Source organism: Dendrobates tinctorius, unplaced genomic scaffold, assembly GCF_039654945.1.
Source record: "Dendrobates tinctorius isolate UK_male_01 unplaced genomic scaffold, ASM3965494v1 ptg000008l, whole genome shotgun sequence".
Classification (NCBI taxonomy): Eukaryota; Metazoa; Chordata; class Amphibia; order Anura; family Dendrobatidae; genus Dendrobates; species Dendrobates tinctorius.
Window position 1 is genome coordinate 5,065,855 of NW_027361676.1, and position 17,320 is coordinate 5,083,174.

Below are 17,320 nucleotides of genomic sequence, written 5' to 3' on the forward strand. Positions count from 1 at the left end.
CTATCATGTCACCCACATCTGCCTTCCCCATCCCATTGTTTCACGGTATAGTGTCTGACATTTTGCGAGCCAATTTTTGGCTGAACCAACAACATGCATAATAATGATATACAGCTCTGGCGAAAATTAAGAGACCACTTACATATGTTCGTATTCAGTTTGTCTGATTTTTCTCTTCATAGGTATATTTTTTAGTAAAATGTAAATTGCTCTTTTAGTCAATAAACTTCTGACAAAATGTCTCCGAATTTCCAAGCAATAAATTTTGTACTTTTTCTGACAAAGAAAAATGGTCAAAATTTAAAAAAAACAAAACCCAGTGCTTTCAGACCTCAAATAATGCAAAGAAAACAAGTTCATAATCATTTAGAAACAACAATACTAATGTTTTAACTCAGGAAGAGTTCTGAAATCAATATTTTGTGGAATAACCATGATTTTTAATCACAGCTTTCATGCGTCTTGGCATGCTTTCCACCAGTCTTTCACACTGCTTTTGGGTGACCTTATGCCACTCCTGGTACAAAAATTGAAGCAGTTCTTCTTTGTTCGAAGGCTTGTGACTATCCATCATCCTCTTGATAACATTCCAGAAGGTTTTCATTGGGGTTCACGTCTGGAGAATGGGCTGCCCATGATGGGGTTTTGATGTGGTGGTCTCTTAATTTTTTCCAGAGCTGTTATATACGGGTGCACACCAGGAAGAAGTAAATTCTATTCACCCAAGTATTACATACCCAAAACAGCGCATGTGCTAATTAAATAAGCAGCTGGAAATACAACAATGGGGATTCTAGAGCTATTTTGTGCCCTTAATTTAGTAATGTCAGAAGAATTGTCACAATACCAAGAATATTCACAGAACAGCACATAGATAAGAATATATTTAGTGCTATGATTGTGCATTTGATAAGACGCTCTGAAATTAAAACTATGAGATTTATTCATCGGGGAATCCCTCAGAAATTGCTAGTGGGTATAATTCACCTCCTCTACTGGTAAGGGGCAAGACCGGCTCCCCAATAACAAGAGCAAGGTAAGTGCCATCTTACTTGTTAGAATCACATATTGTAGTGTGTTTGTTTGTGGCGCTATATCAAACCTATTTTTCCACTCTCAGCTCCTCTCACTAAGGCAAACTTTCTTTTCATTCTTCTCAAAATATCAAGAAGCCGGCAAAGGGCAAAGATCTGGCATACTCCTTGATCTGAAATCTGACAGATGAGTTGAAATAGTCTGCTAGAACAAAACCATTCTCAAAGGCCAAGCTTTCTGGGCAATCGTGCCATATTCATTTAAACCAACTACAGTTACATATTGGCATTATCATAAAAATTGGCTAAGATATACCTTATTTACCCTAGTGCAACTGTTCAGCCCAATATACCCAAACATAACGCCTGCACAAGTACTTTATGCTGTCAAACAGTTTAGGTCACCATTCAGATGTCTGTATGAAAAAAACATTGAAAATTAAGTTTCCTCTAATCACCGCATAGATAACTGCTTTAGGCATCATTCACACATCAGTTTTTTTCTCTCAAAGAAAAAAAGGACCTATTTTCATCAATGTACTATGTACTAGATCCATTTTGCATTCATTTTTAGCCCGTGTTGGTTTTGACCATCCTTACTATAAGCCAATGAAAACTGGACAGCAAACGGATGCAATACAGAATATGGATTGCATCAGTACCGTATTTTTCGCTTTATAAGACGCTCCGGATTTAAGACGCACCCCAAATTTTGAGGAGAAAAATAGGAAAAAACTTTTTTTTATAAAATGGTGGTGCTTCTTATAATCCATACGTCTTTTTGCTTACCGGGGGTGGCAGCCATTTTCCCGGAAGGAATCTACCACACAGGCACAGGAACGCATGGATGGAACCGAAGAGCCCCCCACGCAGCACGGGACAGAGCGCGGCGGCGGCGACAAGCACCGGGGGACAGAGCGCGGTGGCAAGCACCGTACACCCGCTGCAGCAGCATAGATAGGCTGTGTGCCCACGTTGCGTTTTTTTAAGCGTTTCCGCAGCGTTTGTGCCAACTCAAACGCTGTAGAAACGCTTAAAAGAACTTTCAAATTAATTTGCATGCGTTTTTGGCTTTTTGTGCCAATGCTTGCATTTTTAACCGCTCAGGAATCGCTTAGGCCGGTTTCACATTTGCGTTTCAGGGCGCAGCGACGGCCTGCGCACGGCCGCCGCTAAGCCCCACCCCCTCCGATAGTTCCGCCTCCGGGCGCATGATGCTGCATGCGTCATGCGTCCCCTATCTTTATCACTGAGGACGCAGGCCGTGCGCAGTATGCGTTTTGGCGGCGCCTGCGTCCTTATAACAGTGCGCCGACCAGCGCCAAACGCAACCTGTTGCAATTTGGTTGCGCTCGGCGCACCGTCAAAAGGACGCAGGCACCGCCAAACGCATACTGCGCACGGCCTGCGTCCTCAGTGATAAAGATAGGGGACGCATGACGCATGCGCCCGGAGGCGGAGCTATCGGAGGGGCGCGGCAGGGGGCGGGGCTTAGCGGCGCCCCTGAAACGCAAATGTGAAACCGGCCTTAGCGGCTAAAAACGCAGCATGCTCATTAATTTCCGCATAGCTGAGCATTTTTAGCCTTCCCCAATGTTTCCAGAAAACGCGCGTCAAAAAACACATCAAAAACGCGCGTCTTTTTTGCAAAAAACGAGCAAGAAACGCGCGGAAAAAAGGCGCGCGTTTTCTGGGAAGGGGATCAGTTTCCTGAGCGTTTAAAAACGCTAACGTGGGCACATAGCCATAAGGTATATCCGCATCGTAAGACGCACCCCTATTTTCCCGCCAAATACGTCTTACAAAGCGAAAAATAAGGTATATTGTTAGATTTTTTTTTAGCACGTTCTCCTCAAAATTTGTCGTGCGTCTTATAATTCGGAGCGTCTTATAATCCGAAAAATACGTTGTGTATATATGTACAGTGGGGCAAAAAAGTATTTAGTCAGTCAGCAATAGTGCAAGTTCCACCACTTAAAAAGATGAGAGGCGTCTGTAATTTACATCATAGGTAGACCTCAACTATGGGAGACAAACTGAGAAAAAAAAATCCAGAAAATCACATTGTCTGTTTTTTTTTCATTTTATTTGCATATTATGGTGGAAAATAAGTATTTGGTCAGAAACAAGCAATCAAGATTTCTGGCTCTCACAGACCTGTAACTTCTTCTTTAAGAGTCTCCTCTTTCCTCCACTCATTACCTGTAGTAATGGCACCTGTTTAAACTTGTTATCAGTATAAAAAGACACCTGTGCACACCCTCAAACAGTCTGACTCCAAACTCCACTATGGTGAAGACCAAAGAGCTGTCAAAGGACACCAGAAACAAAATTGTAGCCCTGCACCAGGCTGGGAAGACTGAATCTGCAATAGCCAACCAGCTTGGAGTGAAGAAATCAACTGTGGGAGCAATAATTAGAAAATGGAAGACATACAAGACCACTGATAATCTCCCTCGATCTGGTGCTCCACGCAAAATCCCACCCCGTGGGGTCAGAATGATCACAAGAACGGTGAGCAAAAATCCCAGAACCACGCGGGGGGACCTAGTGAATGAACTGCAGAGAGCTGGGACCAATGTAACAAGGCCTACCATAAGTAACACACTACGCCACCATGGACTCAGATCCTGCAGTGCCAGACGTGTCCCACTGCTTAAGCCTGTACATGTCCGGGCCCGTCTGAAGTTTGCTAGAGAGCATTTGGATGATCCAGAGGAGTTTTGGGAGAATGTCCTATGGTCTGATGAAACCAAACTGGAACTGTTTGGTAGAAACACAACTTGTCGTGTTTGGAGGAAAAAGAATACTGAGTTGCATCCATCAAACACCATACCTACTGTAAAGCATGGTGGTGGAAACATCATGCTTTGGGGCTGTTTCTCTGCAAAGGGGCCAGGACGACTGATCCGGGTACATGAAAGAATGAATGGGGCCATGTATCGTGAGATTTTGAGTGCAAACCTCCTTCCATCAGCAAGGGCATTGAAGATGAAACGTGGCTGGGTCTTTCAACATGACAATGATCCAAAGCACACCGCCAGGGCAACGAAGGAGTGGCTTCGTAAGAAGCATTTCAAGGTCCTGGAGTGGCCTAGCCAGTCTCCAGATCTCAACCCTATAGAAAACCTTTGGAGGGAGTTGAAAGTCCGTGTTGCCAAGCGAAAAGCCAAAAACATCACTGCTCTAGAGGAGATCTGCATGGAGGAATGGGCCAACATACCAACAACAGTGTGTGGCAACCTTGTGAAGACTTACAGAAAACGTTTGACCTCTGTCATTGCCAACAAAGGATATATCACAAAGTATTGAGATGAAATTTTGTTTCTGACCAAATACTTATTTTCCACCATAATATGCAAATAAAATGAAAAAAAAACAGACAATGTGATTTTCTGGATTTTTTTTTCTCAGTTTGTCTCCCATAGTTGAGGTCTACCTATGATGTAAATTACAGACGCCTCTCATCTTTTTAAGTGGTGGAACTTGCACTATTGCTGACTGACTAAATACTTTTTTGCCCCACTGTATATATCAACCAAAGGAATCCACACCGCCAAGACACCTGCAATGTCGACACAATCTCTTTGTGCTTAAGCAGCAGGCAGTCTCTACACCTGAATCCTTCGTGAGCTCATCCAGAAGAAGACAATTTTGAAGCCAACATTTGTAGAAAGATGAATGGCACTCACCGATCAGGATTTGAAACTTTATGGGAAATCTTCAACGAATGGGAACAGGGGTGCAGGAGTGACAACGGCCGTTTCGCGCAAATGCGCTTCTACGGGTCACAGGTTTAGTAATGAACAGATGTCAGCCAGATACCCTCACTAATAAAACGGTACATAAAGAGTTAAAGACACACAGTCTCCAGCCTATGTAGGATCATTAACATAATTAACCTACATATGCTGTAACAAAACAGCAACAGTCAGAAATCTGCGTGAAACGCAATGTTTATTTTTTAAAAAAAAAATTTTTTTTAAAATTACGTGGGCTCTCACATAATTTTCATAATCAGCAGTGGGAAAACCGACAGCTGATGTTAATATTCTGGGAAGGAGCCAATAGCCATAAAGGTTCCCAGGTTATTAATATCAGCTCACAGGTGTTTGCTTAGCCTTTACTGGCTAGTTTACAGGGGAACCCCATAAAAAAATTGACATGGGGTCCCCCTATAAAATCGAATCAGCAAAGGCTATGCAGACAGATGTGGGCTGATATTAAAAGCCTTATAGACGCCTCTCCATTACTAGCCTGTTTTGTCAAGTGACATCAAGCCAACAGGCTAGTAATGGAGAGGCGTCTATAAGACACCTATCCATTACTAACCCCATAGTGACATTGTATAAAACACAGACACTCAGAATAAAGTCCTTTATTTGAAATAAACACACAGACTCCTTTATTGAATCTAAATTTACCATACTTACTGAACGTCTAATTCCCGACACCCTCGTCTCCTGCAAACAATCAAAAAATAATGTCAACTTATAATACTATCCTGTCCGATGTAGTCCAATTAATACAGAGTGTCCCACGGCAATCTCACGTGAAGAACAGTCACATCGGGAGATGTGACTGCTCTACCCGGCCTCACACGGCAGGAGAGATTACCTCCTGTCAGTGTATCACTGCACTGCTGTGAGAGTTCACCAGACTTCATCAGCTCCAGTGCTCTCACTTATGGCACCGCTGTGTGAGAACCGGAGCTGATCAGCTGAAGAACTCCGGTGAACTCTCACGGCAGCGCAGTGATACACTGCGGGAGCGATTACCTCCTGCCAGTGTATCGCCGGAGACCGGACATGTGAGATCGCCGTTAGACACTCAGTATAAAATGGACTATGGCGGACAGGAAGTATATGTTGGTTTATTATTTTTGATTGTTTGCAAGAGACACAGGCGTCAAGGATTAGGCATTCGGTCAGTAAGTATTTTGTATGTGAATATGTATGCAATTATGTAAATGTTTAGATTTTTTTTTACAATTGAACAAAGGCGCCGGATGATGAAACTATTCTCCCATCATCGGCTCATGCGGTCTCTGTTATATGTGACAAAAGATGTAGCCGGATGGGATTAGTTGTCCCATCAAACGATGCCTAAGTACAATCACTATGGGCTGCTCGTCGCATGGGTACACACAGACACACCTACACAGACACACATTCTCCGCCTGCCCACACACACACATTCTCCGCCCACACCCACACATTCTCCTCCCACACCCAAACATTCTCCGCCCACACACACATTCTCCGCCCACACACACATTCTCCACCCAAACACACACATTCTCCACACACACAATCTTCCTCCTTCTGACATAACACGCCTTTGACAATTTGCAGTGTTTTTGGCAGCAAATCTGCAGCAAATAAGAGTAAATACGCATCAAAGACGCAAACCTTTTTACACCTGCGTTTTTGCTGCAGATTTGACTGACTCAACTGAAGTCAATGAGTCAAAAACGCCGCAAAAACGCAAAAAGAATTGACATGCTGCAGAAAATAAAATGCTGCAAATACGGACGGAAATTTACTGATCATGTGCACAACACTTGAGGATTGTCATTGAATTATCTCACATAATTGTCCCATTGCGTTTTTGGACCATTTACGCGTGTAAAAAAAATGCTGTGAAAATGCATGGTGTGCACATAGTCTTCAACTTAGGGTCACATATGACCTGGAGACAAGTGCGAAATCTCCATCCATGTTTCTCCTCCAAACCACAAATTAAAATGTATCTTTGTTTATTTCAATAAGAAAAGGTAAATAAGCCACAATTTTGACCACAATTTAAGGTTTATATTCACGACTGCAGGAAAAGCAGTTAATGGTTGCACAGTAAAATGTATGTCACTCTCCACAAGAAGAAACCTTACCCCTTAGACCTCAGTCCAGAGCCTCCCACCTTGCCAAATCAGTTCTCATATCTTGCACTGATGAGGGTCAATACCCCCAAACACTGTGTCTGCAAATATTGATTCTGATTTGACTTTTATCCTAAGTCATATTGCAAGACTCCTCAAAGGGTCGATAGTGACTTGTAGGATCGCTGCTTCCAACAGGTGGCGCTATAGAGTTCAAATCCTCTTCCGCTCAGAAGAGGCAATTTGCATATAAAATACCCTAGTAATATAAATTATAAAATGTGTTCCAATTCAGCTGTGTCAGACTGGCCTCAGTACATTTTTCTCCTTTCTTCCATCTACATAAACAAATAAGACATTTTTTTTATTTGTTTTCAATTAGAAGAACCAAATTACATGTTCATTTCTGACAAAACTGATTCTAAGCACCTGACTAATGCGTTCTACCAGCTGAAAATCAAATAAGGTAATCATGGTGGGGTTGCCGTGCACCAGATGTCAGTGACGTGTTTACTGATGACTTGTTGAGCTATGGTTTATATTTCTTGGCAAGTTAAATATTAACATGTTTAGGTTACACTTCTGTGGGTCCAAACAAAAGCTTAATATATCAGCTGAATACACGTATCCCTATCATAATTAGCATAAAAAAGTTATTCTTTATATAGCAAGCTACAAATATATGAGCCATAAACCCACATATTGTACCTGCAAGTCACAAACTAATTAAAGGGCACATTAGGCACCAAACTATATATTACTGCTCTGTCTTTACAGTCACACAAGTGCACAGGTCGCTGCAAAGCTTATAATCTAAGCTGCTGAGATCCATTCAATGACCTTAAGCAGTTGCCCTTCTGTAGTAATATTCAAACCCCAAGCCGTGCTTAAAAGGATGAACATAATTGAAAAAAAAGTAAGTATAATAGGGATGTAGCTTTCACTATCCCCTTATTTTAAGGATTTATTAATAGCCTCCACTCCACCTCTCAAGAATACACCATAAAAATGTCCAATAGACCCACTAGTGTACATATTCGGTGATGTGACCAACCGTCCGTAACCACAAATATTTGGACCACAACTTGGTAAGGAAAACTATTCATTGGGATAGTTGTATAAAAAGTAAAATGTAACTCGTTTTAAAGCTTATGTGGAGGTCGCTGTGGCACAGCACTATATCATAGATGCGGAGGTCACATTCCCACTGCGCTGCCACTTTACAATTTGTCTAATTACACAAAAGGCAATCAGTTTCTGATGAAGGTCCAGATATAGGGACTGAAAAGTTAAATATTTTGGATTGTCATTCACTGCAAAACTGAGTGCAGAGTTTCTCTCTCTCTATGATAAATTGAATCAGTTTGTACATGAAGCTAGTTGAGGAAGAGTTAATAAACTTTAGTACCAAAGACCAAAACTGGTTGGGAAAAAATTCCAAAATCACATTCTCAAGAATTTCGAGTTTTAGACAACATTTTGGAGAAAGAATTGTCTTTCAGGCACCTACAAAGATAGGATTGCCTACCTTCCTGGCATTACTTTGTGATTTTACAACTGAAAATTGAACCTGAGGTGAAGAGAGAACACTGTGACAAAGCGGTATGTGTCCTACACAGGTTTTTGAACATCTATCAGTATCCACAAACAAATGGTTACATCTAATGTACAGGCTTATGCATACTACATGGTAACAGGTGCTAAAAAGAAGTAACGTTCCTTTATTGACCCATCTCAATGCAATGTGTCGTCTCCAGAAAGAACGGCGGTGAGCCGTTGTCAAGCATGAGAAAGGCTCACTGGAGTCAGAACATCGCACTGAGATGGGTCAATAAAGTACCCCCTCTACTTTGTACACTTCATTTGCAGTGCTACCTATTTTTTGTTCCATTTTATCTCTCTATTTATCGATCCATACTTGCAATAACTAGGACTTATACCGCATCTTACATTGTTGAGTCGGATTTAAGAAAAAAAAAATGAAAAAATAGCTGTCTGAGCAATTACTGGCATCATGTCAATGTGATATCAGATATGAGTTCTTATAGCCGTTTCATATAAAATGATAATTGGCTAAGAAATATTCATAGGAATACTTGCTCCCGCTTATCTGCTGGTGTTAACATGGCGGCAATCACCCGACATCAACCTATGGAAATGGGTTGCACCGCTGAAAATACAATGTATATGGAGACAGAACGATAAGTAGTGACCATTCTGTCCCTATCCTTCCTCATAGGACAGTAGATTCACGCCAAACCAGCTTGACTATAGTTTAATCGGAGCTTGTTACTGGACTGCCATTAATCCATGCAAGTTGGCCAGTACTTTTTAAACACTGGCATATTTGTAGCATAAAAGTGCCTCAACTCCATAGTAGATAATTAGAATAAATCCATAAGAGGTCACAATACACATGTATTTTCCATTGAATTAGTTACATTTAGAATACAATTTTAGATAAAATATTCAATGTCAATAATTGTAGAAGTGTTCTATGTTACTGTATTCTGCAATTTGCCTTCATAACAGAGGTATACCTTTGATTAGAGCATCAAGTTAAAAATGCCACAGTATGTGATTTCTGTATAGCAAGAAACCGAGTCATTGGCCATCAGTTCACCATCAGTTTACTAATGTCAAATGAAACATCTTAGAAGTCAAATAAAACCAATCTGCATAAGTTTCTAATTGCTATAAATAATAGCCAGATATTACAAAAAGCATTTCACAACACTATTTATACCTACAGCTTTTCTAAATGTATATCACACCCACTCATTTTCTTACTGATTGACATATGTATGTGGCAATAACAATCTTGTGACATGCGCTGCCTTCACAACGTGATTACTCTCTTACTCACCTTGACATGTTTTCTGGAATGTATCCTGGACCCGGAAAACCATCATTTCTTCTGGATGACAAAGAGCTTTGAGACAATTCAGAATGTGATTTCCAATTTTCAACCAGTGAACCAACAGGAGGGAATGAGCTCAAATGCTGGAAAGGCTGCTCTCTGTTGACAGGTCTGGTTAAAGAGATAGTGCCTTGAGCTCCAATCCTATAATGAAATGACTGTCCACCTGAGTTAACGCCCACAATAGCTGATGAAGGCATAGAGTTATCTGGAAAGAAATTATCATCAGCCTCCTGTTTAATCCCCAGACCTTGGCTAGAATATCCATTGCCGTCACAACTGCCAACAAATGACGAAACAGGTGGTCCTAGTATTCCAGATAGGGAATAGTAATCTTTATCATCCATAAAAGTGAAGTATGAGCCATCCATAAAAGGAAACGGATTTGCCGATTGGGTTGTTTTAAAAAGAGAACCAGAACAAGTGCTTTTACCTGGCTCTTGTTTTACGGAGATTGGAAACGTTGTATCAGTAGCACCCTTATCATGACCTCCATAACAGGAGTCAATAAATGTGGCATCAGGTTCTTGCTTAATAAACTTTATCATACTACTTGTGCCACTCTCACTAGTTTCATGATCCATAGCTTCCATTTTGGGAAATAGGAGTTGCTGAGTAGCTTTATCTTTAGCATCTGTACTGATATTGGTGGTATCAGTTCGACATTCGGTAGGCAAAACAGCAGACGGAAATCCCAAAGTGTTGTGTGCTGAACTGCAGATAGAAGACCCCATAGAGCTTGCAGCAGGACTAGAAATAGTGGACCTATTATTGACATTGGAAGGACTCGAGAGAGAGCATCTTGTGTTTATATTCCCAGGACTAGACACGTTGGGCCTCACTACAATATTTAATGGACTCGATACTGGGGATTTTAAACTGCAGTGACTTGGTGGGCTTGATATGGGTGATCTCAAACTACTCAATGGGCTAGACAAAGGGGACTCCACTGTACTATTATGTGCAGGACTATGTGAAATAGAACATCTATTATCAACATTTGGGGAACATGAATGAGAAGTTCCCTGGTTAACTGGACTGTGTACTGTAAAATTTCCAAAATTGGTTGAACAAGTAGTTGAGGAGACAGAGTCAATTCCAGTTGGGCTACAAACAGAAAGTCCCATATTAGGTGGGCTATTAGTTGTTGAGCATTTCTCATTGCAGGATGAAGGGCTCCTTAAAATGTTACTATTTATTTTCCCATTCATGGAATTGTCAACTTCCAAAATGGAGCTTACAGATTGGTTTTGGCAGTCTAATGGAAAAGTGCTACAAGCATTTTGCTTGTAAAATTTTACAAAGTGCTCCATATTTTGATAAATATTTCCAGTACCAATCACTCCTTGCTGGTTTTGCTGTTCATATGCAAATTCGGCCTCCCGTACTGAATCCATGTATAATCCCATAGACTCTGCTACAGTTGCAGAAAGTTCTTTTGACTCTAATTCAGGTTTAATCTCTTGTGTTAAAACACCAGACTGATTACTATCTTGCTGTAGGCAAGGGGGGAGATCTTGTTTTTCTTTTTCACTTTCGGTGACATTTGGTGGAAAGGTCCCAGGGGCGCAGCTCACATTTACAATTTCCATGTAGGAGTCAGCACCCTGCTGCCTGGAAGATGATAATTCCATAGGTTGTGGCACCTGGCCCCATCGTCTCTCCATGTCTCCTGCTTCCTGGAAGCTGTGATATCCTTTGGTTTCCATACCTGGAAGATATAATAAAAAAGTGAATATTCAGCTTTTCCTTAGCAATAGGTGTCACTTTGGTACATCTTAAAATGTACACAACACATACACTCTAATACATCATTTAACCTATACACAAGCTACTATGTATGGTACAACATAAGATAGTACATAAAGTATAGCATATAGCATAAATCTAAGCATGTTATGTATATTCTGCATGCGGAACAAACTACATGATAACCAAGGAGGTTAGAATATAACAATGATAATTAGAAAGGCTCGGGTTAGTTGTCCCTCCTAATGCAGACAAAACATGTGCAAATACAATAAAGCTGACCATATACTGAGACAGCTATCCCTCTTGACTCCCCCATACGCAAACATAAAGCTCAGCAGATAGTTCATGTATTTTCAACTTGGAGAGAAGAGTATACAAATGAATGGAAGATTAAATTGCTATTGCCTGATCCTTTTCTACCCCAACTAGCATTGGATGAGTCGGGAGCTCACCCTTCCCCATAGAAATCAGATGGGTGGTTACACTGGCCAAAATCTGTTGGTTCGGCTGACTTTCATCTATTATGAATGGGGATCTTTAGGTTACATTTTGCTAATGGGATGCAAACCTTTTAAGAAATGTAATTCAAACTTCCTTTAGAAAGTATCGAACAATCTACTTAAATAGCTTGTCCAGTCTTTTGGTACAAGTCTGCAGTCACTATGTGACTGCAGACTTGTGAATCCTTACAGGTTGCGCATTGTGTGCAGCGAGGATTGTCTGTGCCGGGTGATCGTGTGACCGCTTGTATGTGATATGCATTTTCAATACCAAATTCTTACTAAATGGGCGCAGTAACATGTAGAAACTTCAAGATAAGTTCCAGTTCAATGAATAAAGTAAAGCTCCTCCATTGATGGAATAATCACACATTATTGTAAAATGTATAAGGCTCTCTACACACCAAAGGTAAAATACCAGACCATATGGCTCTCTACACACTAAAGGTAAAATACCAGACCATATAGTATTCTCAACCAGTGAGAAAACTATAAGCTACAAGTACAAGTGTAAGCAGACCCTTAAGGCCGCATTTAGACATCCGTGTTAGCGACTGCAGTCTTGTGAATCCTCACATTCTCCGGGGAAGGACCAGGAATGGCAGTCATGTGACCGCAAGTATATGGTATGTATGATCTAAGACACGTTACGTTCAGATGGGCGCTGCCTTGCTCCATGCAAGTGTATTTACCAAGGCTGGAGACAGTCCTGTTGAAATATGGCCAGGCATATGCATATCACATACATGCAATCACATGTCAACCTAATCATGGTGACAGCAGTGGAGAATCTTCATAGTGCGCAGCGCGCGAGTGGTGAGATAGAGACTGCAGACTTGTAGCTTAAGACTGGACAACTCCTTTCAAATCAATAAATACAAGGTAAATGACAAAAAAACAAAGCCATTGTCTGTGTTTGTTAGGCCTTGTGCATATATAGTAGGCCTTCCAGTTTGTTTTCCACTCACAGAGGAACTTAACTTATTGACTTCAATGGTATTGTTCACATCTGTATGGTGGTCATTTGTTAATCCAGACAGGTCCTGGAATCAGTTTGAGGCAACGCTTTTTGATCCAGATGATGGAAACTGGTGGTTTTCAGGAGTAAAATGTAAAAAAAGCCTTTTGAAAACTGATATATTTTTAGCACCGGTTGAAGCACAAAAATGGGAGCCTGATACCAACTGAAGTATGTGAACCCAACCTTACCCTCTGAGATAGGGCTCATACTCACATGCGAGAAACTTGGACGAGTCTCGTACATCAATACCCGGCACTGCCGCCGACACTCGGATCGGAGCGTTCAGCTGCATGTATTCCTATGCAGCTAAAAGCTCCGAATCGAGCGCCGACGGCAGTGCCGGGTATTGATGTACGAGACTTGTCCGAGTTTCTCGCATGTGAGTATGAGCCCATACTCTGAGGATCTGGAGCATTGGGAGGTGGCACTTTCAATTATAATTTCGGCAGACGGGTATATTCTGAACTAGTTTAGAATATCTAACATATAATTTCTACTGGTATAGTTAATACTCGATATTGAAAAATCCTGAAAAAGATATTAGGCTCTGTTCACTCCTCGTTTTGTACTCTGTTCCACGACATCCATTTTTGACACAAAGTAGTTAGGCATCGGTTTTAAACCAGAAAAGCTATGCGTTTGCCCACATATACAACCAAATGTAAGTCCAATGCATCTAAAACGTTTAAAAAAGCAATTTTGTAAAATGTCATATATAAACATCTAATGTCTATAGCTCCTTACAAGTCTGTTTCCGTGGTAACAGACAACAAACACACCCTGTGCAGTCTGATCTTGAAGTCATATTGACATAACATACATTTGGCAAGTAAGCAAGAAATAAGGGACAGATAAACACGGCAAGATCAGACTACAAGTGGTTGTTTCTGTAAACATATAGTTCCATGTAAGAGCTTTGAGGATGAAAACACGCATGCAGTTTTTGGAGAGATAAAAAAAAATAGAAAAGAAAAGCTTCTCGCGATTTATCAAGACGACTCTTTTCATGTCGGTCTTAATGAGGGGGCGTGGAGTGTGAGGTTCCTATTATATATTTCTTAAGAGACATTAATAAGGCAAGGCATAAAGTGGCGTGTGCCTCCGTGTGCGCCTTGCCATAGCTTTACTTCAGTCAGGAGTGAGTTTGATGAGCAGGACTCGCCATGCCCCCATCCCACCCACTTTGTTAGAGGTGGGTGAAAATGACGTGAAAAAAAGTTGCGACTTTTTGAAGTTCTTTACGCCAGTATTATGGTGTAAAAGCTTTAATGATTCGGGCCTTTAGGCTTTTCCTACCTGCCAGATCAGCTTCTGGATTTGGCTCAAAAACTGCACCTCAAAAAGTACCGTACATAAAAATACTGCCTGTATGTTTCTGGCCTTACACTTACACAGTTACGGTATGTTGACACGGCACATTTTTGTGACTATCCTAGTCACATGATCTGGCATTGCAAATATTAGCAGCCCTTTTTTTTAAAAAAAGTGTGGAATGGAAATGTTTGCAACATATTTGCCATGCATTGGCTTTAAAGAACACATTTATTTTATTGTAACACTGATCTTTCTGGAGTTGTTCTGTGAATGTTGGGCTGTGGTCACACTACAGTTGCAACTTCTGCTTGTACTAGATGCCACAATGTCCTGCTAGGTCAGCCTAATGACGGATACCAATGTTCCCCATATATCTCAATGGGCAAGCTAGGCTAATTTTGATTAATACAAAACCTCAATCTTACTGTGACAAGTCATATATATCGGTATTGCCTTCAAATCTACAAAAAAAAAGTAGGTAAAGGTCCCAAATGAAGGAAGTGTGAACCGAGCCTAGTTTGGCATTTAAAAAAAATATGCTGAGAAAAAAAAAGTCATCATTTTCACAAGCATGTTACATTGTAACCTTATTTTATATCCATTGACAATGTAAAAAACACTGTCATCAACTTTATACCCGGCCGCAGACCTGAAGGCATCTAGTGAGTAACAGTTCTCCATGTCATGTCAGAGTCTTTCGTAAATGGCGCAAGTCATTACTTTCAGCTTTTTAATCGTGAGGATGTCATTATGTGCACATATTTCTTTATATCTTACCTCTGTCACTTTAACACAGAATGCCTAATAGTTTCAACAGTTAATTAAAGGATTATTCTTGTCTATAGCTCTGATTTTTCTCTGAAGGGTGCCACGTCATGGCACACAGTCTCACGGACACAGTAAAGGCTCCTATACAATTTACGGTAGATAAAAACAGGCTGAACCTGCCGATTTTAACAAGACAACGGGCCATATTTAGTGTCAAACGACGTAATTGGAGTTTAATCACCTGATCCTATTGTTTGGTGGGGGTATAAGTAGACAGATAATTCTGCCAGCGGCTTTCTCAGATAACAGAGCAGTCTTCGGCCAAGCCAAGAGATCCGGAGAGCCAGTTATCGAAGCCGATAGCTATTTAGGTTGTATGGTGAGCTTTAGTTCCCAACATTTGTCAGCCATCAGTCTCTATCACAGGCTATACACCTAGGGCTCCACGGCTACAGTCATGAGCGCAGCAAAGACCCACATTTATAACCTTTATGATGGGCATATACATATGGACTCATTCAAACCTCACACGTTAGTGCATTTAGCTGAACTTTTGGATTGGTGGAAAAACATACTAAATATATAGCATAAGGAGTTAAGAATGACACTGGCACTAAACCTATAGAGTATTCCATTCCCTTTTTTGACAGTCAGGCTTTAAACGCAAGTGAGCCTTTCGGGATGACAGAGTCTATGGCAGGTAGATTCACTTTCATAACACAACTGTTTTTTATCTAGTGAGGGTGGCAGCACCTTGCCACACACCAGAGATTATTTTTGTCTGTTATATTTTGAATATGACCTATGACTAGAGACGAGCGATTCATTTCCAGGACCGCTGTCCACCAGCCACGTCGGTGGTCCTTGGCTGCTAAATGGGAGCCATGTGAACTGCCTTCTACCTGTGGGAATCCCCAATGCCTCTTCTGATTAGTAGGTCCAGCATGATATTATGTGTGCCTCACAACGCAGCGATGAGACTACTAATCAAAAAAGACAATGGGGATGCCATAACTTAGGAGGTAGTTCACAGCGCTCCCATCCAACAGCCACAAAATACTGCTGGACCAATCAATTGGCTCATATCTGCTTCTGACATATCTGTTTTAGTAAAAGCTTGTAAATACAATACTGGAGAATCATTTCTCATTAGGCTCTGTGCTGTTTTTGTTCCTCTATTTTACCTCCTGGAAATGCATAAACAACTTGTGTTATCATTCCCCTTGGCCAAGGGGGTCTGAATGTGCAGAACACCCCCATCTCCCCCAATTAGTAACACCCAGCTGTCAATGTGGTCATACATTTCTAGCAGGAATAACAGAGGAACTGCTCAATGCTGAGTTATGGAAAAAATGCTCCAGAATTACTGTATTATGGAGTATATAAGCATTTACATGGTCATTCAGTAAAACTTCTTACAACCGATGGTCAACCGCAAAATCACAAGTATTGTACTGGCATAGGAAAAGCCTGACAGATATCTATGTAAACCTGATGGCTGCTGGAAGGAGTCAGACAGTTAACACATGCTATACTGGCAGGTCCTAAGACACTTTTGTGTGAGTAACTTTTGTCGACGAATAAATGAAAAATGAACGTCAGACCGTGTGGTAGGATGATCAATCCGGTGCACCAGCACACAAGTCAAGTGTGCCAAGACTGTATATTATGGAAGAGCTTGCAGTTGTTGCAAAAAAAAAAAGTAAAACATGAAATCCTTAATGTATTTAGTGCTACTGCATGAAAGTATTTAACCTTTTCACATAGCATAGTGGAACAGTGTGATCTCGGCATTACAGAGCTGCGCTGCGATATATTACAGTGAGGAGATGTGAAAAAGATTAATGAGCCATGCTAATTAATATTGTTCTGTTAACCAAGTCGAGTAAGAAACTGCCATTAATTGTTGACACTTCCAAACCGTAAGATATTTATTTAACCTTCTTTGTGACTCCAGCTTTTCATGGTCGTGGTGCCCCATTGTGAGCCCCAACGCACCCCAGGGGGATATCCTACAACCACAGCACATTTTTTTGTTACTGCTCTGGGACTTTCAAAGTCTATGCACATCTGAGCCACAAAGACATTTTACATTAGCTTATATTGAAAAATCAGCTTTAAAATAAAGCATGT

At 41.0% G+C, this 17,320-nt stretch overlaps 1 protein-coding gene across 2 annotated transcripts in view; it reads right to left on the reverse strand.

Annotated features, from left to right (window-relative positions):
- NR3C2 (nuclear receptor subfamily 3 group C member 2) overlaps nucleotides 1–17,320 on the reverse strand; it is a 435,269-nt gene that overhangs the window by 414,773 nt on the left and 3,176 nt on the right. For both annotated transcript variants that reach the window (XM_073576249.1, XM_073576248.1), the window contains exon 2: nucleotides 9,779–11,543. In XM_073576249.1, coding sequence (XP_073432350.1) covers nucleotides 9,779–11,541 — 1,763 coding nt within the window. In that variant the 5' untranslated portion in view covers nucleotides 11,542–11,543. The remainder of the gene's footprint in view (nucleotides 1–9,778; nucleotides 11,544–17,320) is intronic.